Source organism: Oryx dammah, unplaced genomic scaffold (assembly GCF_014754425.2).
Source record: "Oryx dammah isolate SB20612 unplaced genomic scaffold, SCBI_Odam_1.1 HiC_scaffold_27, whole genome shotgun sequence".
Taxonomy (NCBI): Eukaryota; Metazoa; Chordata; class Mammalia; order Artiodactyla; family Bovidae; genus Oryx; species Oryx dammah.
The window spans coordinates 15,375,172-15,398,145 of NW_024070211.1; the positions used below are offsets into that span (position 1 = coordinate 15,375,172).

General features: G+C 50.1%; 1 protein-coding gene across 2 annotated transcripts in view; it reads left to right on the forward strand.

The window, feature by feature from the left end:
• ZNF362 (zinc finger protein 362) overlaps window positions 1–22,447 on the forward strand; it is a 39,387-nt gene extending 16,940 nt beyond the window's left edge. For both annotated transcript variants that reach the window (XM_040228094.1, XM_040228092.1), the window contains exons 3-9: window positions 2,316–2,379; window positions 2,553–2,799; window positions 6,150–6,471; window positions 7,122–7,346; window positions 17,093–17,171; window positions 17,273–17,431; window positions 20,626–22,447. In XM_040228094.1, coding sequence (XP_040084028.1) covers window positions 2,316–2,379; window positions 2,553–2,799; window positions 6,150–6,471; window positions 7,122–7,346; window positions 17,093–17,171; window positions 17,273–17,431; window positions 20,626–20,742 — 1,213 coding nt within the window. In that variant the 3' untranslated portion in view covers window positions 20,743–22,447. The remainder of the gene's footprint in view (window positions 1–2,315; window positions 2,380–2,552; window positions 2,800–6,149; window positions 6,472–7,121; window positions 7,347–17,092; window positions 17,172–17,272; window positions 17,432–20,625) is intronic.
• Window positions 22,448–22,974: the final 527 nt, after the last annotated feature.

A 22,974-nucleotide genomic window follows, 5' to 3' on the forward strand; every position in this document is an offset into this window, starting at 1 on the left:
GGGTGCAGATCTTCCCAGTTTCCTGGGGCTCTGGTGAGAATGCTGCTGGATACAGAGGGCATTGTACACCGTCAGCAGTGGTGGATAATTGTGTGGGATTGCCTTTAAAATGAGTCTGATTATTTATTCCTTCATTTATTCATTCTATCCCACAACTCACATTGTTGATCACCTTTGGGCCTTGGCACTGATGATGCCCAGCTGAATGAGACAGGTGTCTTCAATTCCCAGTCCTCTCTGAGGCAGCTCCCCAGCTCCCCTTTCCCTCAGCCCTGGAGCCTCCCTACCCTGGCTCTACAGCTCAGATGACTTCACATTTTCCCCAGTGGACAATAGCAGGGGAGGGACAGGTCTGAGACTTCTGAATGGAAGGGTAGTGGATGCCATGCCATCCTAACACAGGGCTTGTCCACAGTCCTAGTCAGGATGCTTTGTCCTTCCTCCGAACAGCTGGAGGGACTGATGAGCTGGATACTGGGAGTCTGGCAGATCAGAGTGGGGATCTCAGCTCACTGCTTACTTGCTGTGTGACCTTGACCAAGTCACTCTACCTCTTTGAACTTCAGCTGTAAAGTGGGGATGAGGCTCGTACCTGCCTTTTAGTGTCAGTGTGCCTGGCACAAGGTAGGTACTTAGTAAATGGCAGCCTCCTCACTGGTTTTACTGTGTTGAGGTCTTTCTTTGAAAGGAGATGATCCAGGGACCTGGAGCAGCCAGGGAGAACTCCAGGCAGGAAGTGCTGGTATTGGGTTGTGAGGGATGAGCTGGGTTGGATGGGTGGAGAGAAGGGCAGCTTGGTGTTTGTGCGTGGCGGAAACAGGAGGGCTTTTAGAGCTGCCCGGCCACCCAAGAGGAGGGCACTCTGATTCCCAGCTGGCCAGACTCAGACCCAATCCGACCCCCAGGCTGGGAGTGAGAGGCAAGACTTTTATATACAGGTATTGAGTCGTATGTATGTGGATATTTGTTCCACCAAGGACTAGGGTTTGCAAAACACATTCCCCAGAGGAAACAGCTTGAGCAAATCTGATGTCTAGTCTTGACTCTTGGCACCCTAGCCCTGTGGTCTTGAAAAGGTCTCTTCCCCTCTCTCCAAGCCTCAGTTTCTTCACCAAAAAGTGGGATAATAGCTCCTGTGACTACTCAATTAAAGATCACAAGCAATAATTTATATAAACAATCTTTCTTAAAGCGTTGAGATTAGGTTGTATCCTTACAGAGGGTTTTTTTTTCCTGAAACCCTCTGCCTGCAATTCCAGTAGGGCTTCTCCCGCTTGTAGAGCCAGGAAAAAAAGGTTAAAGACACTTCATTTCAGCCTTGCCTGTCAAAAGAAGCAGTTCCATGTAAGCGACCAATACCAGTAGGCATTTAGTTTAGTGCTTTCTGTAAGGGACAGATAAAGAAGAGAAATTTGACAGGGAGCGAGACTTCATGGAATACCCCTGTTCAGCACAGTCTCTGTAAGTCACTTCTTGACTTACTGTAGGGCCACAGGAAGACATGAATCCTTTGGAAGACAAAGATAGCTTTGAAGGCCCACCCTTCATAGTGCCCTGGTTGCAAAGCCCTTCTCACTGCACAGGAACTTGCCAAAGGTGAGGGCCACCAGACAAATTGTTACATTCTTCTACTGAAGGGTCCCAAGCCTCAGGCCTCTTCATTCCCCTCTTAAGTACAGTGTTCTGACACATCCTTATAAGCAGAATGTTGTACCTGGCCATGTTTGTTTCTTGAGGAGAACTTTCCAGAGGTACAATTCCCTGGGTCAAAAAATACTGTAATTATTTGAGTCCCCATAAACTATCCTGCCAAATTGCCCTTCACACACAGAGGCTGTTACCTGGTGACCCAACTTGCTGGCTGTGTTCTGTGGGTCAGAAGGGCAGGGATCAGGGAGGGGCAGTTGCCTCTGCTCTGCGACCATTGACAAGGTTGCCCCAGGACTCCTCAGTTTGTCCGTGGGCAGCAGACTTGTGTGTCTAATCCATGGGGTTGGCTCTGCAGCCTAGAGTCTCTGTTGGGGGGCAGGGATTAATCCACTGGCATCAGGGTGATTTGGGAGGGGTGAGCTGGGGGGTGCTCTGTTTGGGATGGGACCTTGCTCTCTGGGGCCCACTGTGGGAAACACTGAATTCAGCCTGGATGTGTGGTTCTCTGGGTCTGGTGGATGTCCTGCTCTGCTGTGGGGTGAGGGACCCACGGGGGCAGGGATCCCAGACACTGGCCCAGACTTGAGCGGGCATAGCTGATGGGAGCTCACCCTGGGCCGATGGGGAGGGCCCTCTTCCCTGTGACAGTCGCTCTCTCCCCGCAGGATGGCCGAGCCTCGATTTAACAACCCCTACTTCTGGCCCCCTCCTCCCACCATGCCTAGCCAGGTAAGAGGAAGCGTCGCCCCTCCTGCCGCCCTCCCCTTCTGGGAGCGGCTTGGGTTTGCGCCAGGCTTTGGCTGCTGCCTGCGGGACGAGGGGTTTAAGGGTGGCCTGGAGGCCCGGGGCCGGGGCTGGGTACGGCCCAAGCCCTCTCAGTCCCTCTCCGCTCCCTCCCGCAGCTGGACAACCTGGTCCTGATTAACAAGATCAAGGAGCAGCTGATGGCGGAGAAGATCCGGCCGCCTCACCTGCCGCCTACGTCGGCCTCGTCGCAGCAGCCGCTGCTCGTGCCACCGGCGCCGGCCGAGAGCAGCCAAGCGGTCATGTCGCTGCCCAAGCTGCAGCAGGTGCCGGGCCTGCACCCGCAGGCTGTGCCGCAGCCCGACGTGGCGCTGCACGCGCGGCCGGCCACCAGCACGGTCACAGGTACAGGGGCCGGGTGGGCGGGGCTGGTGAAGACTGGGCGGGGACTACCTGGGAGGGGCTTGGCTTTGTCGCCCGCAGCGGGGCGGGGCAGGCAGGGCCTGGGACATGGGTGGAGCTTCCAGACTTGCCGTCCTGTATCCTGGTGACCTGCTATACCAAGCCAGCCAGAGAGGGCCGAGGTTAGGTTGCTTACCGGTCAAGGAAGCTAAGTCAGGAATTTCAATGAAGCCAATTCCAGCGAATTTCTGGAATCCAGAGGAGAACCCTAACCAGACTTGTGTGGGGGATTGAAGGGTGAGGGAAGACTTCCTTGGGTGGGTCCCCATGCGAGGAAGAGTTGGTGATTGACTAGGGAAAATAAAGCAGCACGTGCAAAGTGAGGATGTGTGTCGAAAGCAAGAGTAGGACAGCGTCCAGGTGGGGAAGATCAAAGGGTGATGAAACTCATCACCATCACGTGGCAGCTAACTCCAGGTGAGCATCTGTGTTCATCAGTGTTCGTGTTATCACTCCCAGCCCGTTGGGTGAGGTGGCTGCCTTTTATAGGCTGAAGTACAAAAAACAGCAGCTTCCTGTGGTTCACCCTAACGTCTCCATTCAGCAGATGAGTGAACTGCGGCCCAGTTTTACAGCCAGTAAACGGCCGAGACAGGCAGTGTGGTTCCAGAGCCCAGGCGTGAACCCTGTCGCTCTGCTGGGGCTCTGCTGAGGCACCAGATTGTGAAGGACCCCGTGGGCCACTGGGCAGTTTGGATTTTTACCTTCAGGCAGTGGGAGCCCGTGGAAGTAGGTGAGGTTAGAGAGCTGGGTCTCTGGCTGTGAGGTGGAGACTTGGCTTGGTGGGAGACTGGCATGGAGGCAGGGAGAGCTGCAGGAGAGGGTGGTGGCCTGGGCCAGGCAGCGGCAGAGAGGATGGAGAGAGGGGAAAAGAACTGAGGGATGCTGAGGAGGAAGAGCCCACAGGGCTGGATGCTGGGCTGGATGAAGGAGTGAGGAGTGGGAGGGTGGGCACCAGGGACACCCAGGCATTGCCAGTGAGATGGAATCATAGGAGGAGCGGGGTAGGGGACTGACTGTGAGCCCAGTCCTGCATAGATTGAGGCTGTGGGCTGGGAAGACATCCTAGGCAATATTATGGGGCTGGGCTGCCTGGTGCCCACCTCAGCCTGCTGGACAGACTTTTCCCAGTGGCCACTGCAACTGGGCCATTGTTCTTCCTTGAGCTGGCCCCCGCCACCAGCCAGACGCGTCTCCCACCTCCCTCTCAGAGATGCTCAAGAATCTTGGGGCCCCTATCCAGGCCTCCTCCAGCCACCCTCTGCACATTCCCTCCTTATTATGACCTTATTAAATTTAGTTTTTCATTATAAAAGTAATATTAAAAAAGTAATATAAGCATATTAAGGGAAATTTGGAAAAAAAGAGAAACTGAGAAAAAAAATCGCCCATAATCCCCAGCTTGTAACCCAGCAGCTTAGAGAGCCTTTAGTCCATTTCCTTCTTTTTCCATCATTTTTGTTTGTTTTTTAATGTGCAGGGGGTGTGTTTTGCTGAGTTTGTGGTAAGGCTGTACCCCTGCCTTTAACTTTCTTTTCCTACTCACCATTTTATCATAAACAAATTCAGTGCATTTTTATTATAAAGGTAATTCATAGTCATTATAGAAAATTTAGAAATTGCAGACAAGCTGAAAGGAGAAAAAAAATTAACCCTTGTCCTACTATTGTTAGCATTTTCATATGTTTTCTCTGTATTTATTTTATTTTATCCTTTAATCACAGATGTAAAAAATGGATGAATTCACCAGGTAAAAAACTCAAATAATATGGAAGCAGATAATGTATGAAAATCTCCTTTTACCAACAAATTCTTTGCCCTCCCTAGAGAGAAGCACAGTTAACACACAGTTTAGTTTGGTGTGTCTCTTTTCAGATCTATCCCTGTGCTTTCACACACACACACGTTGTCTGTGTGTGCGTATGTTGCTGGGATGTGTGTATTTTTTTGAGTCGGGGGGTTCGTGCTGTGTATGATTGGCTTTCTCACCTGAGAGCACAGTTTGGCCTTCTTTCCCTGTCACTGCGTGTCTGTCTTGTCTTCGTGGTTTCCCTGTTCTTCATCTTATGATGACCCACATCTCTTTACACAGTCCCTCCCGAGGATATGCAAACTGTGTCCAGTTTCGTCTGATCATAGTTTTGTATGGAAGGTCCAAGTACACAGATCTTTGTCCTTATGTGCAAATAAATATCTCTTTATGGGCAATTTCTAGAATTAGAATTACTTTGTCAAAAGTTATATACATTTGAAGTTTTAATGGCTGTTGGTAAAGCACCCTTTATTATTAAGGTTGACAAGCATACACTCCCAGCATGTATGACACACACACCAAATACCTGTGTCAACTCCGGATATTATCTTCTCCAGTGCACAAATTTTGGTTGCTTTTTTTTTTTTAAGTGTAGTTTTAACTGTATGATAGATATTTTCATTTTTTGGTGTACTTTTCTTGATGTTATAAATGTTTCTAGTCCCTTTGTTTTTAAAATAATAACTGTTAATACAGAACTGAAAAAAAGAAAAGAAAAAGTTCATTGTCAAAGAATCAGAAAGTTACCTAAAAAAATTGTTTTAAAATTACCCCTAATTCCACCATCCATATCACACGTTGGTGTATCTCCATCTACTACTTAACTTTTTCTGTGCCTTATTTTTTTTTAATTTTACAAACAGTCTCCTTTTTATCGGGCAGTTGATGTTCAGTAGAGAAAATTAATCACAATTTATTGAAACCTTCCCTAATATTGCATATTTCAGTTGCCTCTGATTTTTGCTGTTATAAATGACATAGTAGTGAACATCTTTGTGCTTCAGAGTTTTTTGTTTGTCTGTTCTTTGTTGGGCTGATTTCCAAAGTGCCCCTGTTATAGATAATCAGACTCATTTAGTCTTCAGATGGGCTTCCCTGGTGGCTCAGTGGTAAAGAATCCACTTGCCAATGCAGGAGACGGAATTCCATCTCTGGGTGGGAAAGATCCTCTGGAGAAGGAAATGACAACCCACTCCAGTATGCTTGCCTGGGAAATCCTATGGACAGAGGAGCCTGGCGGGCTATAGATCACAGGGTTGCAAAAGAGTCAGGCACGACTTGGTGACTAAACAACAACAGTCCTTAGGTAGCTAAAGAATCTTACACGGCTCTCATTTATTGACCCCTGAGTAAAACTCTGCAAAGGGAAGGGGAGGCTCAGAAAGGCTGGTGACCTCTCAGAGATGCACAGCTGGGTGGCGGGGGCTGACCTGGCCTCTGGCTGCCCCTCACCCCTGTCCCCACCCCCATGTCTTCACAGGTCTGGGAATCTCCTCCCGGACCCCGGCTGTGAGCACGTCGGAGTCGAGCGCGGGCACGGGTACCAGCAGCCCGTCCACACCCACCACCACCAGCCAGAGCCGCCTCATCGCCTCGTCCCCCACCCTCATCTCAGGGATCACCAGCCCCCCCCTCCTGGACTCCATCAAGACAATCCAGGGCCACGGCCTGCTTGGCCCCCCCAAGTCCGAGCGCGGCCGGAAAAAGATCAAGGCGGAGAACCCAGGGGGGCCACCTGTCCTCGTAGTCCCCTACCCCATCCTGGCCTCGGGAGAGACTGCCAAGGAGGGCAAGACATACAGGTGGGGGTCTTGGTGGGAGGGGTCCAGTGGGCTTGGGACAGAAGCTGGTGCCTCGGGGCTGCCTCCGGAGCCTAGCAGTGGGGGATTGCAAAGAGGGGGCCCAGAGGCTTGAAGGTGGAAGATGTGGTCCAGAGGGGTGGGGTCTCCTGACACCTCCCACCCAAAATCCCACAGCCTGGGATTTTGATAGTCTGTTTCCTTCTCTCTTCAAGCAGTATTGTCAACCCTCAATGTTAGAATCATCTGGAGAGCTTTTCAGAAATGCCAGTGCCAGGGCAGTACCTCCAGAAATTCTGATTTAACTTGTCGAGGGGAGGCATATGGAGGGCCTGGGATGAGCCATTTCAGAAAGCTCCCCAGTTGATTCTAAAGTGTCTACAGCCAGGGCAGAGAACTCACCTAGTGTTGGAGCCACGGCCCAGCAGGCAGCTCTTCCGGGTCGGGTGGAAGCCTGCTCCCCAGCCTGGTGTCAGTGGGCCTCGGGGGGAGGATGTCCAGGCTAGGGGCCTGCCTGTAGCCCCCCACCCCGGACCCTCCTCCCAAAGCTCTGGCCCTGGTGCAGGGTCTCTCTGACATTGAGGGTCTCCCCTCAGCTCTCCAGGCATGGGTCAGAGGGATCTTCCCAGGGTGAAGCTGCCTCTTGCCCACAGGTGTAAGGTATGCCCGCTGACCTTCTTCACCAAGTCCGAGATGCAGATCCACTCCAAGTCGCACACAGAGGCCAAGCCCCACAAGTGCCCGCACTGCTCCAAGTCCTTTGCCAACGCCTCCTACCTGGCCCAGCACCTGCGTATCCACCTAGGCGTCAAGCCCTACCACTGCTCCTACTGTGACAAGTCCTTCCGACAGCTCTCCCACCTCCAACAGCACACCAGGTGAGTGGCCAGCCTGGTGCTGCCCCGCTGCAGCTGGCTTCAGCTCGGCCCTTCTCTAGGCGCCTTCCCCAGACTCCTTTGCTTGGCATACAAGGCCTTCTGTGATACAGTCTCTTTGGTGCTCCCTGGCCTCAGCTCTCACTGCTTGCCCTTCCCACCATTTGTCGTCTGTAGGTCTTCACATGTGCTATGTCCTTTACCTGATACACCATCCCCCTCCTTTCCCTTGTTTTTCTGGCCCTCTCTTATCCATCTCTCAGTAAAACCTCCTCCAGGAAGCCCTCCCTGGCCCCTTGTGCTAGTTCCATAGCCCTTGGGCTTCCCCATCCAAGCAGTGGTAGACTGTCTTCGACTTGCCTGGTTATTTACCCGCCACCCCCAATATATTGAGGATTCTTGAAGGTGAGGGCCCAGTCTCCTCCATTTCCACATCCCCAGTGGGTGGCACATAATAAGCATTGAAGCATTTATTTAATATTTGTGGAATAAATAGAACTGACTTTTCCAGGGCATGTGATTCATCCCTTTAACGAATATTTACACAGCCCCCACCATGAGCAGGGATGCCCCTCGGTGCTGGGAATACAGCAGTGGACAAAACACAGACAGAATCCTGCCCTCTTAGGGTGTACAGTCTAGCTGAATGTGTGAAAGGGAGATTCAGAGATAGACATGCTTTAAAGGAAAAAATTTTTGCAGGGGAGTACAGGCATCAGACTGGCTCGCCAAATAAAAACACCATAGTATTTAAAGAAATAAACTAAAGGTTACCAAATTATAGTTCATCTCTTCAGAGGGAAAGAAGCCCAGCAGTTTTCTCACATGATGGTTCTTGTATCTATAAGCACGGCTGTCTGCCAATATCAGCATTGCGAAAGTCAGGATAAAATAGTTTCTGCTGCGGAATTTGTAACTCACAGAAAGTGCTCAGGGGTTTCTGTCTTTTGGGCACTAAGACTAGACAGAGGGACCTGAGGTTTGGTTTTGTTGTTGTAATTTATCCATTTCTGTCCATTGTCTTTGTATGCTTTGTCCCAGAGTGCAAGATGTTATATCTGTTTCTCTGACTTTGAGGCATGATAAGTAAGTTTGATGGTAAGGAACAAATAACAGGATGACCTCAAGATGGCATCAGTATGCTTTTCTCATCCCCATGCCTCCTAAGGCATGGATTTGACCATGTACATCAGTTTCAGAAACTTTCTGATTTTGTCATGAATTTATTTTTTGAAGTTTGGCTAGCTTTATGGATATGGACGTGTGCTAACTCGCCACAGTTGTGTTTGATTTTCTGCAATGCTATGGACTGTAGCCTACCTCTGTCCATGCCATGCCCTCCTCCAAAGGATCTTCCTGACCCAGGGATCTGGACCCTGCATCTCTTAATGTCTCCTGCATTGGCAGGCAGGTTCTTTATCACAAACACCACCTGGAAAGCCCAGTGAAGTGCTGATCAATAAACAAAATCCCTCTGCTTGTTTGGTTATTAAAAGTAGAGCATGTGAGCCCCAAAGTTTGAGAGTTAACTTCTGTCAGGAGATTTTCTAAGGCCCCAGGCTATAATTTTAATCTGTGTATGTGTGAAAAGATTTTTCTTATCGTGTTATCTAATCGAAGATCTGTCTAAGTTCCTACATAAGATTAGGAACCTAGAACCATCACATTTCACCTCTTGTCAGGTTGTGCCTATACAGCCTGTAATGGGAAAGTTACCATCTGTTTGGAGAATCCCTAGTTTGTCAGTGTTTCTGGGCTGGCAGGAATGACTTTGCTCATAACCTTAAAGGCAAGGATTCCACAAGCCATGGAGTAGATTCAGTCCAGTTTCCTGGAAGCTAGGGGAGGCTGTATTCCCACTTACGAAGTACAGGCCTTGTTTCTTGCTATCATGCCGTCATGCCTAATTAAATGAAATTTGTCTTTAAATGTGACATTTCTGGCATGGTCATGGTTACAAATTTGATTTACCCAATTATATCCCATTAGGAAGGAGAACAGATTCTTAGTGAACCTGTTTAGAGAAACGAATGGTTCTACGAAGGAAAAGTCTCAGTAAAGGCACTTTGAGTATTTTTTCCAATCATTCTGGGTAGATTTGTAGACACGGCCAATTACATGTCTTTTCAATAGAACGAATATTTTTAAATTTCCTTGATATTTCATCAGTTTATATCTATGTTAAATTTGTATAGTCCCCCCGCACCCTACTCTCTGTGATTCTGCAGGGCTAACTGGAGCAAGGAACCATTTAAGGAATATTCTAGTCCAGTTTGTTCAAATATAGCCCCCTAAATTGAATAATAGTGGTAGATCAAAGGAAAGAAAAGGGGGATTTCTCATATATTGGTGATGGCTCAGTTGGTAAACAGTCTGCCTGCAATGCAGGTGACCTGGGGTCGACCCATGGGTCAGGAAAATCCCCTGGAGGAGGAAATGGCAACCCACTCCAGTACTCTTGCCTGGGAAATCCCATGGACAGAGGAGCCTGGCGGGCTACAGTCCACGGAGTCACAAGAGTCGGACATGACTTAGCAGCTCTTTCTGTTAGAAGATAGAATATTAACTGCAGTTAAATCACTTTTATCCAGTCCCAGGTCATAATTCTTGTTCCCTGATCTTGGGGAGTTAGTCTGCTTTGCAAAGTCATCTCCTTCTGGACTAAGGACTTGGATCCTGGCTGTCTTGGCTTCAGGCAGTGTAGGTCGTGGTGATGCGGCATCTTGGAAGCCTGTGCCCTGGGTCTCTTCCCAAAGTGTAAAGAGCCAGTGCACTGGCCCAGTCCTCTCCTGAGGCCGTGCACTCCTGATATTTCTTTCAGAAGGCTCAAGCTCTGACCTGAAGCACAGGGCTTTATGCAAGTGTGAGGCAGAGAGCCAGATGTGTTGCTAAGATTGAATGACTCTGGTCTATTTATCATATAATCAACAAAATCAGAATGGAGGAGAATGGGATCCTCTGTTCAGGTGTGATGTATAATCAGTTGTTCAGATTCAGAGCAAATTTTTTTAAACTTTTTACTTTGTATTAGAGTATAGCTGATTACCAATGTTGTGATAGTTTCAGGTAAACAGGGAAGGGACTCAGCCATACATATACATGTATCTATTCTCCCCCAAACTCCCCTGCCATCCAGGCTGCCACATGACATTGAGCAGAGTGCCCTGTGCTATACAGTAGGTCATTGTTGGTTATCATTTTAAATATAGCAGTGTGCACATGTCTATCCCCAACCCCCTAATTATCCCTTCCCCCCATTCTTCCCACTGACAACCATAAGTTCATTCTCTTAAGTGTGAGCCTTATCCTATTTTTAAGTAAGTTCATTTTTCTCATTTCCTTGTAGATTCCACATATAAGGGATGTCATAACGATATTTCTCCTTCTCTGTCCGACTTTAGTTCACTTAGTATGACAATCTCTGCATCCATCCGTGTTGCTGCAGATGGCATTATTTCATTCTTTTTAATGGCTGAGTAATATTCCAGTGTGTATATGTACCACAACTTCTTTATCCATTCATCTGTCAATGGATATCTAGGTTGCTTCCACGTCTTGGCTCTTGTGATCAGTGCTGCAGTGAACATTGGGGTGCGTGTATCCTTTTGGATCATGTTTTTCTCCAGATATATGCCCAGGCGTGGCATTGCAGGGTCATATGGTTGTTCTATTTTTAGTTTTTTAAGGAACCTCCTTGCTATTCTCCATCGTGGCTGTACCAGTTCATATTCCCACAGAGCATATTATAGGCAGCAAAGGCACTGACTCATCATCATGATCTTTTAATTGATCTCGTAAAACAGGGGCCCCCAGCCCTCAGGCCATGGACCAATAGCAGCCCATGGCCTGTTAGGAGCTGGGCTGCGTAGCAGGAGGCGAGCAGTGAGCAAGCAAGCAAAGCTTCCCCTGTATTCACAGTCACTCCCCATCGCTTGCATTACCACCTGAGCTCCACCTCCTGTCAGATCAGTGGCAGCATTAGATTTGTATAGAAGTTGGAACTCTTCTGTGAACTGTGCATGTGAGGGATCTAGTCTGTGTGCTCCTTATGGGAATCTAATGCCTGACGACCTGATTCTGCATAATGGTGAGTTGAATAATTATTTCATTATATGTCATCATATATATTATGCCCCATATATCATTTTATTATATATTATGTAATAATAATAGAAATAAAGTGCACAGTAAATACAATGGGATTGAATCATACTGAAACTACCGCCCTGCCCCTCTGTGAAAAAATTGTCTTCTGCAAAACTGGTCACTGCGCCAAAAAGGTTGGGGATCACTGTCATAAAGCATGTGTTATGACTGGCACCAATACGTAGTTAAATCTAGGAGAAAAATCTTTTCAAAGACATTTCTCTGTGGATACTTCTAGTGCTGGTCTCTGTACATGAAAATAAATTGTTGGGGTTTTTTTCTCCATCTTAAAAAGTACACAAATATATATATTACATGTGATTATATATTACATATTATATTACTATATATTATATTTATATAAATTATATGTAATTACATATATACACACATAAAATTAACTCAGGGAGATTGAGCTTCTTTTCTTTTGATTTGCCAACTTTCTTATGCTAGAAACTTCATGGACCGCTGATACTCTAGTGTTTGGCTAATTAATAAAATGTGGAGAGTACAAAACGTGCCCACATTGGGAGCATTTGTAAAGCTGGGGAGCAAATCTTTGGTGTTGCCCAGTGGCCAGCTGGAAACTCCCAAGAGCATCTGGGTGTAAAAGATACCTTGATAATTTATTGTTCTGAGTTGGGGGCCTGGATTTGAGAAAGCTGGCAGAGGAGGCAGAGTCGGAGCGTCAGTCTGGTAGGAAATAAACCCAGGAGCAAATGATAATTAGAATCCTAGTGTTTTCAGAAATAGCTGTTTGTTTGGTCATGGCCTTAAATAATATTTTCAAACAAAAAATTCACAGGCCCTTGAGGGGAGAGTATTTTGTCAAAATGTTCCCTGTTCAGGGATTGCTCTCTCCTCTTGAGGGCACAGTTTTTTTCTCCTCCTCTTTTTTTTCCCAAGTGATTTGAGTTCATAGTGGTTAGAAACTAAACGAGCAACATAAGAGGGTCCTATCAACATTTAGAGACAAATTATTAGTCATTACGCAGTGGTGTATGTAATTAAACCAATGTGTCCTAACCCAGTGACAAAGAGGTGGGTGTCCCCAGTGCCCACAAGTCCCAGAATCCTTTAGATAAACAAACCCAAAAAAGCCAAACATAAGGAAGCAACCAGATTCCAGGTTTCTTGTTTTCCACTATTCCACAGAGACTCCTGTTTTTTGCCCCTGGATCGAGAACCAGACAGTCAAGGCATATAATCAAATCCATCTTCCCAACATTGTGCCAGCAAAGAAGGGGGTAAAAGAAGGTCATGTCAAAACAGAACCAGCTCCGGTCAAGTAATAAAGGCACAGCTAGAAGCAGGTTGAGCAGGATCCCCCTGGGAGTTGAGAGAGATGTACCTGGAAGCATGTGGGGGCTCTTGTAGTTTGAGTGGCTTGGCAGCTCTGAGTGTCTCGGTGGGACCTCCCTCTGTGAGAGGAAGGCACAAGACGAGAAAGGTGACTCGCAAAGTGTTTGCAGAAATCCAGGCTTCAGAAGGGTCAGCCCTGTAAGTTATAAACACTACGTGTCTTTTAAGGAGCAAATGAACAGGAATTTGTAGTGAGTCTATTCATGGTCGAGACACAGCAGATGTCTTGTGTTTCTGTAGATGAGGTAACACGTCTGTAGGTAACACAGCTGTAGATGCCACGACGCAGAAATCAGGGGTAACCTTGTTTCATGAGGGGTTAGTTTATGAGGTCTGAGAAGGGGCTCAGTGTTCTTACCTGTTTGGGGAACATCTGTGAGACAGAGTGACTCTGGCTGTGCCTGTTTACTCAGGCTGCGGAGTGGGCTTTGCCTCTGTTTCCCTTCTCCTGGCTTTGTGATGTTGTGTACATGTGTGATGCTAATTGTGGCAGGGTCGGTTTCTCAAGTGTGATGATAGTGACATCCTAGCAGCAACTGCTCCTTGTCAGAGCATACAAGGTATGCCTTATACCTACTTTGCATATATACAAGGTACCCATAAAGTCCATACAGGGTATCCATAAAGTCCTTACACAGTATGAACCTATTTCTCAATAAGAGATGATGAATCTGAAAAGTGCCACGGAGAGAGAACCATCTCAAGGAAGGTCCAGTTTTACTGTATCTATCATTGTTTTAGTTACAAAACACAGTGGGACTGAAGCCACTCAATGTAACATGCCGTTTCTTACCTGGAGGATAGAGGATAAATGGTAACTAATGACTTCTTGATAATTCTACTTAAACATAGAATAAATTCCCCCTTTGTTTTTCATAAATTATCTTAAAAGAGACGTGAGTGTATTAAAAGCTAACATTGTGAAAATGTCTTAGGAACACCCTTTCTGTAAGTTACAGTCCTTAACAATCCATACTTTAAAAAAAATATTTATTTATTATTTTGGGGTGCATCAAGTCTTAGTTGCAGCATTTGGGGTCTTTCGTGGGGAGCACAGGCGACCTCACTTTCACTTTCTTGCATTGGAGAAGGAAATGGCAACCCATTCCAGTGTTCTTGCTTGGAGAATCCCAGGGACGAGGGAGCCTGGTGGGCTGCCGTCCATGGGGTTGCACAGAGTCGGACACGACTGAAGTGACTTAGCAGCAGCAGCAGTACAGGCTCAGTAGCTGTGGCACGCGGGCTTAGTTGCCTCGTGGGAAAGGCAGATTCTTAACCATTGGACCACCAGGGAAGTCCCTACAATCCTTATTGTTATCCCCATTTTAGAGGTGAGGAAATTGGAGCTCAGAGAGGCAAAGTCACTTGCCCAAGGCCACCGCGCTAAGAGGAGGCAGAAGTGAGATGCGAGCCAGAGTGCCAAGGAGCAGCCTGTGGCTTGGTGGGAGTGCGTGGGGGGTGGGGTTGAGAAGTCAGGTTGCAGAAGAAGGTGGGGCGAGGTCCAGGCAGGAGAGCAAGGTGAGTCTTCTGGATGCCAGGGTGAGCTTGGGGCGGTTAGTGGGGTGAAGGAGCAGCCCAGAGGCACTGATTACAGCTCTGCCTCCCTGCACTGCCCATGCCTGGAGTCGGTGGTGAACTCCCCCCATCACTACAGATGCTGGGAGTCAGGGCCAGGTGCTCCCCTAGTGGAAAGATGCCCTACAAAGAGATGACTCATTTTGGAATTGAGGACATGGCCCTGACTTGAATTTCAGAGGCTGAAGAGCTTGGGGGCCAGCTATCAGGGTAACTGTGGGTCCCTGAAGCCCTTCTGAGCCAGCCCAGTGCTGAGTGCCATGCATAACGAGAGATCAGTAGCCAGAGGCAGGCTCTGGGCCAAAGGAACTCCTACCACGACCTGGGAGGCCGATGGATGTGAAAAATCCCATGAAAGCGGGAAATATGTGATGGAGGTTGGGGAGGATCATCTGGGTTGGGTGTGGAAGGGTCCATAGCCCTTTCTAGTGAGAGATGGAAATGGTGTTCCCAACTAGGGGAACGGCATGAGCAAAGGCTCAGAGGCTGTTGGGGGGCTGGGGATTTGGATTCTGTCCCAGAAAAGGGGGTAATGTAAGGGGTGTAAAGCAGGGCTGTGACAAGGTCAGATCCCACGCTGCTGCTGTGATGGAGGTCAGGAGAGGAGAGGCTGAGACTGAGAGTCTAGGAAGGAGGCTAGGCAGCTGGGGGACGGGGGGTGGAGGCCAGAGGAGCAAGATCCGAAGCAAGGACCTGATGTCCCTGGAGAACCATCAGTCAGTCAGTCAACAAACACTTATGAGATACCCCTGAGGAGTAGGTGGTGGTGATGATGTGAAGTGTAGTACTGCTGTCAGTGACTGACTTCAGGAGGAAAGAACTCACCTTCCTATGAGGCCCTTCCTGTGCCAGGCCCTGGGATGATGGTGGTGAAGAGACCAAGAGCATTCTTGCTCTCGAGGGGGGAGGCAGCCAGTGTTGTCTCCACGCAGCCTGAGATGCACTGTCCCTGCCCTTGGGGCTCCCTGTCTAGTAGAGAAAACAGAGGAGGGGGCGGTCACGTGCTGAGGATGCAGCCAGGGCACAGAGGGGCGAGCAGAAGCATCCATCAGACATGGTTGCAGATGAGGAATGGTCCTCTTGCCAGGACGCAGGGTGCAGGAGCAGAGAGGTGAGGCCGACCGCAGGTGAAGGGCCTTGACTGGCACTCTAGGGAATCTGGACTGTCAGTGTTCATAGTGGGCAGTCAAGGTCACAGGCTCACTGATGGCAGGGAGTGTTCCTTATTCCAGCCTGGTCAGCACAGGGCCTGGCCAGAGGGACCTTAGTTGTTTGATGAATCTGTTGATGGGCAGAACAAACCAAGGGGTTGGGGCTTTTGGCAAGGAGGTGGACCACATGGTCAGAGCTGGATTTCCCCCTCTCATCTAATGCTTGTTGGCAACTTAGGCAAAAGAGGTCCATGGCTAGCCTGCATTTTGTTGCCCACCTGCTTGGTACAAGATCTGCAGAGCAGATGACTGAAGACAAGCCTAGGAGAGCAGGGAGGGCCTCCCATCCCTGTGTGTGCACCACGCTCCTGAGCCCCAGTTTTGCACTAGATCCCAGTCCCCCTCCATCCTCACCTGACTGCTGGGTGAGTGCGAGCAGCAACAGTCATCAGAAAGTGCAGCCATCAGCCTTGAAGCCACTGCTCCCAAGTCTCCTTCTCAGTGAGGACCCCCATCACCCTATTTAAGATTACACCTCCGACATGACCCCACTCATCCGCTTTCTTCTCAGAGCACTTATTACCTTCTACACACGCTTTACTTACTTATTTCATGCTTACATGTTTGTTTCCACAAGGCAGTGAGTTTGTCTGTTTTGTTCACTTATATGTTCTGAGCACCCAGGGTGGTTCCTGGCACACAGGTGCCCGACATAGTAATTGTTAAATGAATGAATAATAATAATAATGGTAAGTGGTGATGGAGTGCTGACTTTGTGCTGATATTTGGCTAAGCCCCTTTGCATATTATCTAATGTAATCTTCACAAAGCCCAGTGAGGTGGACGACTGCATTTTTATATCCATTTTGCAGTTGAGGAAACCGAGGCTCAGTGATTTGACCACAGTCACCCGGCTAGTAAATGGTGGAGCCAGAATGAGAACAAAAAGGGGCTCACAGGAAGGACACAGAGGGGCTGACCTTCAGGGCCACCCTGCCCTGAAGTCTCTCAGTAGCTGGGGTGACCAGATAGCCACATGGGGGGTGGTGGTGGGCAGGACAGAGAAACTGGGGGCCAACTGGGGAGTTGTCTCCTGAGAGAGGCAGGCAGGCAGGAAAGGTCCTGGCAAAGCTGTGAATCTGTTCTTTTCAGTGGGTTGGTCTGCAGTTGACTTTTTTAGAAGAGGGGCAGAATGCAGTCAAAGTAAGCCCACCACAATGATTGTGAGGCCTGAGTGGGTGCTGGTGGAGGGCTGGGTTTAGTGGGGCCCTGTGAGGAGCCTGGAGGCTCTGGTCACAGACTGGCAGTGGGAAGCTGGAGAAGAAAGGACAGGGCTGATCTTTGAAGTCCTAGCTCTTGTCTGGGGCTCACTTGGGGTGGGGGGAAGTGTGTGGAGCGGGGAGCCTGGGAGGCTTGGGGGCCAGAGGTGTGGGGCAGGCCAGTCAAGGGCTTGGGGGCTGGAGCTGGTCTGGGGGAGCTGCCAGGGGCTCCACCTTACTGGGCTCCCCATTGCAGAATCCACACAGGCGACAGACCCTACAAGTGCCCACATCCTGGCTGTGAAAAGGCTTTCACTCAGCTCTCCAACCTCCAGGTGAGTGCCTGCCTGCCCACCCTGCCTGCTAGGTGCACGCCTCCCTCCACCCTCTCCAGGGGAGCCCAGCTGCCTCCTGACCCCCGCTGTGCTCCCCACAGTCTCACCAGCGCCAGCACAACAAGGACAAGCCCTACAAGTGTCCCAACTGCTACCGGGCCTACTCGGACTCGGCCTCCCTGCAGATCCACCTCTCGGCCCATGCCATCAAGCACGCCAAGGCCTACTGCTGCAGCATGTGCGGGCGGGCCTACACCTCGGTGAGTGCCGGGCCCCTGGGAGCCTCTCCCTCACCCCAGCCCCCTCAGACCTGTACTGATGCTCCCATTTTCCAGATGAGGAAACTGAGGCCCTGGAAGAGGGTAAGATCACAGTGAATGTCAGAGCTCGGCCATCCACTTCCCGTTCTGTTTTTGGCTGCCTCGGGCTAAGCTCCCCACAGGCAGCCTTTAGCCTGGGTGCCAGAGGTGTGGTTTCCTCCAGGCATTGGTGGAGGGGGCCGCCTACCACCCTGCTTCCCAGGGCCAGGGAAGGAAGTGGGCCTTTTCCCCACTGGGGAAGCTGCAACCCCTGTCATGGCCACAAGGGGGCATAGTGACCTGGCCCAGGAAAGGCGATCCACCAGGAAAGGTCTAAACAGGGCGAGAAAGGTGCCAATCCCTTGTCCTCTGGTGGGAATTTCCCTGAACAAGGGCCTTTCAGACACAGGAGAGGGAGTCCAGGTGAGTCACTCATGTGTGTCCTTTGACCTAATCAGATATTCTGGTTAACAGACCCCCACATGTCCCAGTGATCCCCAAGCCTCAGTTTCCTCATCTGTAAAATGGAGGAGCCAGTAGTTCTTAACTCATAGGACTGTTGACTGAGAGTCAGCGCCTGATAGACCTCAGCTAACACAGTTATGTATTTACCCAGTGTTTTCTGAACATTTGTGCCAGGCACTTGGGAATCAGGATGAATCAAACAGACATATTCTTTGCCCCCAGGCAGGTTAGGAGTCTACTGCTGGAGACAGACATTAAATAAGTAGCCACACAAGTGAATATGCAGTGACCGATCATGGTGACTGCTCTCCAGCAGGCTTTCTCGACCTCGGCCCATGTTGACGTTTTTGCTGGGGGTGCTGCCCTGAGCATTATAGGGTGTTTAGCAACATCCTTGGCCACATTCCACTTAGCAACCGCTCTTGGAAGAGGCCTCTAGACTTTGCCAAATGTCCCTTGGGGGAGAAATTGCCTCTGATTGAGAACCTCAGCTATAAAGGAAAAAAAGAAACATATGTTTTGAAAGATAGCTACAGGAAGGATAAAATGGAGTTGGGGAAGGGAGATGGTTTGGGGTAGGTGTGTGAGGAAGTAACATTTAGAAGAAGGCATGGGGGATAATTGGCCAGGTGAGGAGAAGAGGAGGGGAGGAACTTTCCAAGTAGGGGGACAGTGAATGCAAACACCCTAGGTGGAACCAACGCAGTGTGTTCCAGAAACTGAAAAATAATTAGGTCACATGAGGCTGTGGGGCCCTGTTAGGAAGTTTGCATGTTTCCCCAGGTGGAGTGGGGACCCATGGGGAGAAGGCTGTTCAGGAGGGTTATTTTGAAAGTTCACTTTGGCTGGAGGGGGCGCATGGATCACACCTTAAAGGAGGGGTCACCAGCCTTCAGAGCCATGGTTCTTAGAGGGGATCTGAACTCTGGGGAAAGGGGCTGTCAGATCTCACCTGGCCTAAGGCCCCACCCTGAACTGGGCCTGACTGGACTCCACAGAACAAGAATAATTACCTTTTCTGAAAAAACATTTTAGTGGATTGACTTTTAAACTACTATAATACATAAAAGAAACATTTGCGAATAGTGAGCCCTCATGTTTCCACTGGGGCTTCCCACGTGGTTCAAGGGTAAAGAATCCTGCCAATGCAGTAGATAACAAGAGATCCAGGTTTGATCCCTGAGTGGGGCAGATCCTCTGGAGGAGGAAATGGCAATCCACACCAGTATTCTTGCCTGGGAAATCCCATAGACAGAGGAAACTGGCAGGCTACAGTCTATGGGGTTGCAGAGTCAGACACGATGGAGCATGCATGCATACTGCCATCAGACCCCAGGACCTGGCATCAACCAGTCCTTCCTCAACCGTATCCCTGTTTTTTGAAATAAAACTGACATCATATTGTTCCATCTGAAAATTTTCACTTTGTGTCTTTAAACATACTCTTTTTTTTTTTTTTAACTTATCCACAATACCTTTATAATACCTTAAAATGATTCACCATAGTCCTTAATATCATCAAATACCCAGCTGGTATTCACATTTTCATTTGTCTCATGGATGGCATAATTTATACTTTTATTTATTTATAAATTTTATTTTTTAATCAAGATCCAAATAAAATTGTTACATTGTACTGGGTCAGTATAGCTTTTAAACTATTCTTCCTTGCCCCGACCCCGATCCCACTGCCTTTTCTTTGCAGCTTACTGAAGAATAGTCTCCTCGTTTGGATTTTGCTGATTGCTTCCCTTTGGGGGTGTTTGATAGTACTTTGTCACCACATTTGAGGGCTTCCTCTGCCCGATGTTGAGCAAACTGAGGTAGGAAGCCAAGACGTGGCAGATGGAAACCAGAGCACCACTTGGCAGGTTAGTGTGAGGGCCTGTGGGTCTGCAGGTGAGCCTTGGGTCACCTCACCCACCCAGTCTTGGATGCCTCAGGTCAGACTCAGCCGAGGCTGGGGCAGTGCTCAAAGGATGAACCGAGCCTGCCCAGTTTATGCTTCTAAAGTCACCAGTCAGATCAGGCCCCAGTTCTTCCCAAGGGAGGGGAGAGCTTGGGGATGCTTCTGCTGGGGCTCCCATCACCACCTAAAATGAAATGTAGAGACTAGGGAAGCAGTGGTCCCCTCAGCCCTACTGCTTGCTAAGAGCTTTACCCTCATCACCATAGCTACCCTGTGAAGTCCTTCCTTCCCCATCCCTGCCTGCAGAGGAGGAAACTGAGGCTTGGAGGGGTGAGATGACTGGTCTAACGTTCCACTGCTGAGAAATGGCAGAGCCAGGGTCACCCGAGGCCTACTGCTCCACCCTCACTGGGAGCACCGGCCAGATGGGGGCAGGTCTGCTCCCCTGGACAGGACTCCACTGCAGCCAATTGGTTAATGGCCTGGTCCTAGAGTTCCAGGTGGTCACTGCTGAGGGACGAGCCTGATGCCTGCCTGCTCTCTAGTCAGCACACAGTGGGCTCCGACTCTGGTAAATGAGCCAGTCCCCACCACTGGCAGAAATGCAGTACCCTGCAACCAATACCAATGCCCATCTGGCAGCCCCAAAGCTGTGGCTGTCCACCTCTAGCCGGCTCATCTACCCAGGAGCCCTCCAGTGGCCGCTTATAAGAACTGCAGTTCCCCCTGCGCCCTTGCCAGCAGCTCGTTGTAAGTTCTGAATCTCACCCCCTGCCCGCAGGAGACCTACCTGATGAAGCACATGTCCAAACACACGGTGGTGGAGCACCTGGTGAGCCATCACTCGCCCCAGAGGACGGAGTCCCCCAGCATCCCGGTGCGAATTTCCCTCATCTGAGCCGACCCAAGGCACCGCCCCGCCCTGCCCACTGGCAGACACAGACCCAGGCAGCACCGGCCCGACTCCCTCCAGGGGCCCTCCAGGAACAGCCGAGCTCTCTCATGACCTTCCTGACCTTCCAGAAAGCCTGGGCCGCAGAAGCCCTGCCCTGTCCAGCTCCGGGGGTGGCCAGGCCAACTGCAAGATTCTGGACTGTTTTGGTGGCATCCAAAGACGATCTCAGAGCACTTTGAACCTCTCTGCTGGGTTTTCCTTTTCTTCCCCCATCCTTCACTTGCTTCACTGTTTTTTTGTTTTGTTTTGTTTTAAGTTTGTTTTGGAAAATAACAAAAAAAAAAAAAAAAAAAGATATTTATTGGCCAAGAAGTTGGTGCTGCTAAGACCGAGAAATGGAAAGAACCGGACAGAATGGACACAGAGACCCAGAGGGCAGCGTGGGACCTTCTCTTGCCACGGCCTCAGGTCTTGAGGGGAAGGCGCAGGCCTGAGAGTCTGGACCGCAGTGGGGCTCCCCGGTGGGAGGGGCAGGAGGCAGCTGGAGTGAGCCACTCGCCCCCCGCCGGCTGCCAGCTCGAGCCTCCAGAGCTGCGCCCTGGGCATCACTGAGCAGAGGGACGTGGCGGCTCCCAGGGCTGCCCGGGCTTCAGGAGACAGATGGAGAGGGGCCGGGAGGTCCGCAGGACCAAAGGGTGCAGGGTTGGCTGGGCTGGGCGCAGGCCCAGGGAAATGGGGTGGGGGCGGGCTGGGTAAGACCCGGTGCCCCCACTGCCCTGAAGACCACCCCAGTCTACCTCAGTGCTGGCCAGGAAACCTATCGGCTACCTCTCCCACCATCCCAGACTGTGGGCAGCGGGGGAGGGAGTGGGCCTCGGGCAAGGACCCCCTCCGCTCTGCAGGATTTCCTCCGGTTGGGGCAGTGCCCAAGGAGGGGTAACTTGTCTTCCCTGTCATGGAGGGGGATCCCCAGCCCAGGCCCTAGGCCGCTCGGCAGGGAAGGGATCCTCGGGGAGGAGGGTCCCAGGAGCAGACCCTGCCCTCAGCCCCCACAGACACACCCCAATCTGAAAGCCATGCGTGTCCGTGTATATAGGAACTATGTACAGAGCCCGGAGAAGCCCCCTCTACATCCCCTGGGGAAAAAAAAGAAAACTAGACAGAAACTCATCTATATATTCTGTATCTGGAGTTCCGTTTTGAATATTAACTGTGTTATTTTTATACACTTTTTAAGCCTTAACTCGCCATTGATTTACCAGTTTAACGTCTCCCGGGGTTTCTTTTCCCACGGGGTTCTCCGCCCCGCCCCCACCCCTTTGTTTGACTTGCGTCTGATACTCAGTATTGTAGCTTTTCGTCCGCATGTTACTACCCTGTAAATACGCTGTTATACATACTGTTAACACCCTTCGCTTTTTTCTATGGGACCTCCAGGCCACCGTATTTAGAACTAGTTACCTTATTAAAAAAGAGAAAACAGTCTGCTGGCTTCTCAGTCTGCATCGTGGTGGCAGGGAGGTGAGGGCAGGTGCTCCCCCGCAGTGCGCTTCAGGAACAAAGTTTGCGTTCTATTTAAGAAACGGGGTGGGGAGGAGAAAAAGGTCAAATGGGGAAGACCCTAAAGGGGGCAAGAAACAAAGGAATCCCAAACCCTCTGCTCTTTGTATTTCTCTGTTGTGAAGAATAAACTGTACCTGCAGCCGGGTGGCAGCGGTGTGTGTGCTCTGTGCGAGGGCGGGGCCGGGGGGCACCTTTCCACGCTCCTCTCCCCTCCCCCACGCCCCACCTCCAGAATTGGGAAGGAAGGGAAATGGCCTTTCTCGTGTCCGTCACTTGCAGCCGAGAACCACGAGGGCTCCGAGGAGTGCAGTCCTCGATGGTGACTCACGGTTGAGTCACTTTCTGTCTCCCAGGGCCAGCCTTGCTAAGCTCTGGGGGAATTCCTGCATTTCCCTACCAGGCAATCAAAACATTGACACCCCACCCCCACCCCGCCCCACCCCACCCCCACCCCGCCCCGCCATACACACACCCCGCCATAGGCAAGCTGTGTGTGAAGGGGCCTTCTTGGTCCCCTCAGTCACTGAGATAGCTGGAGGCTGTGAAACAAGCTGCTGGTGCTGCTGCTGCAGGAGTCCCAGGATGAAGCAGACTCGGAGCAAAGCTAAGAGGAGAGCTGGAGACACATCACGGAGTCCTGAACCTGGCTCAGTCCCAGCGCTGTCTTGTTCC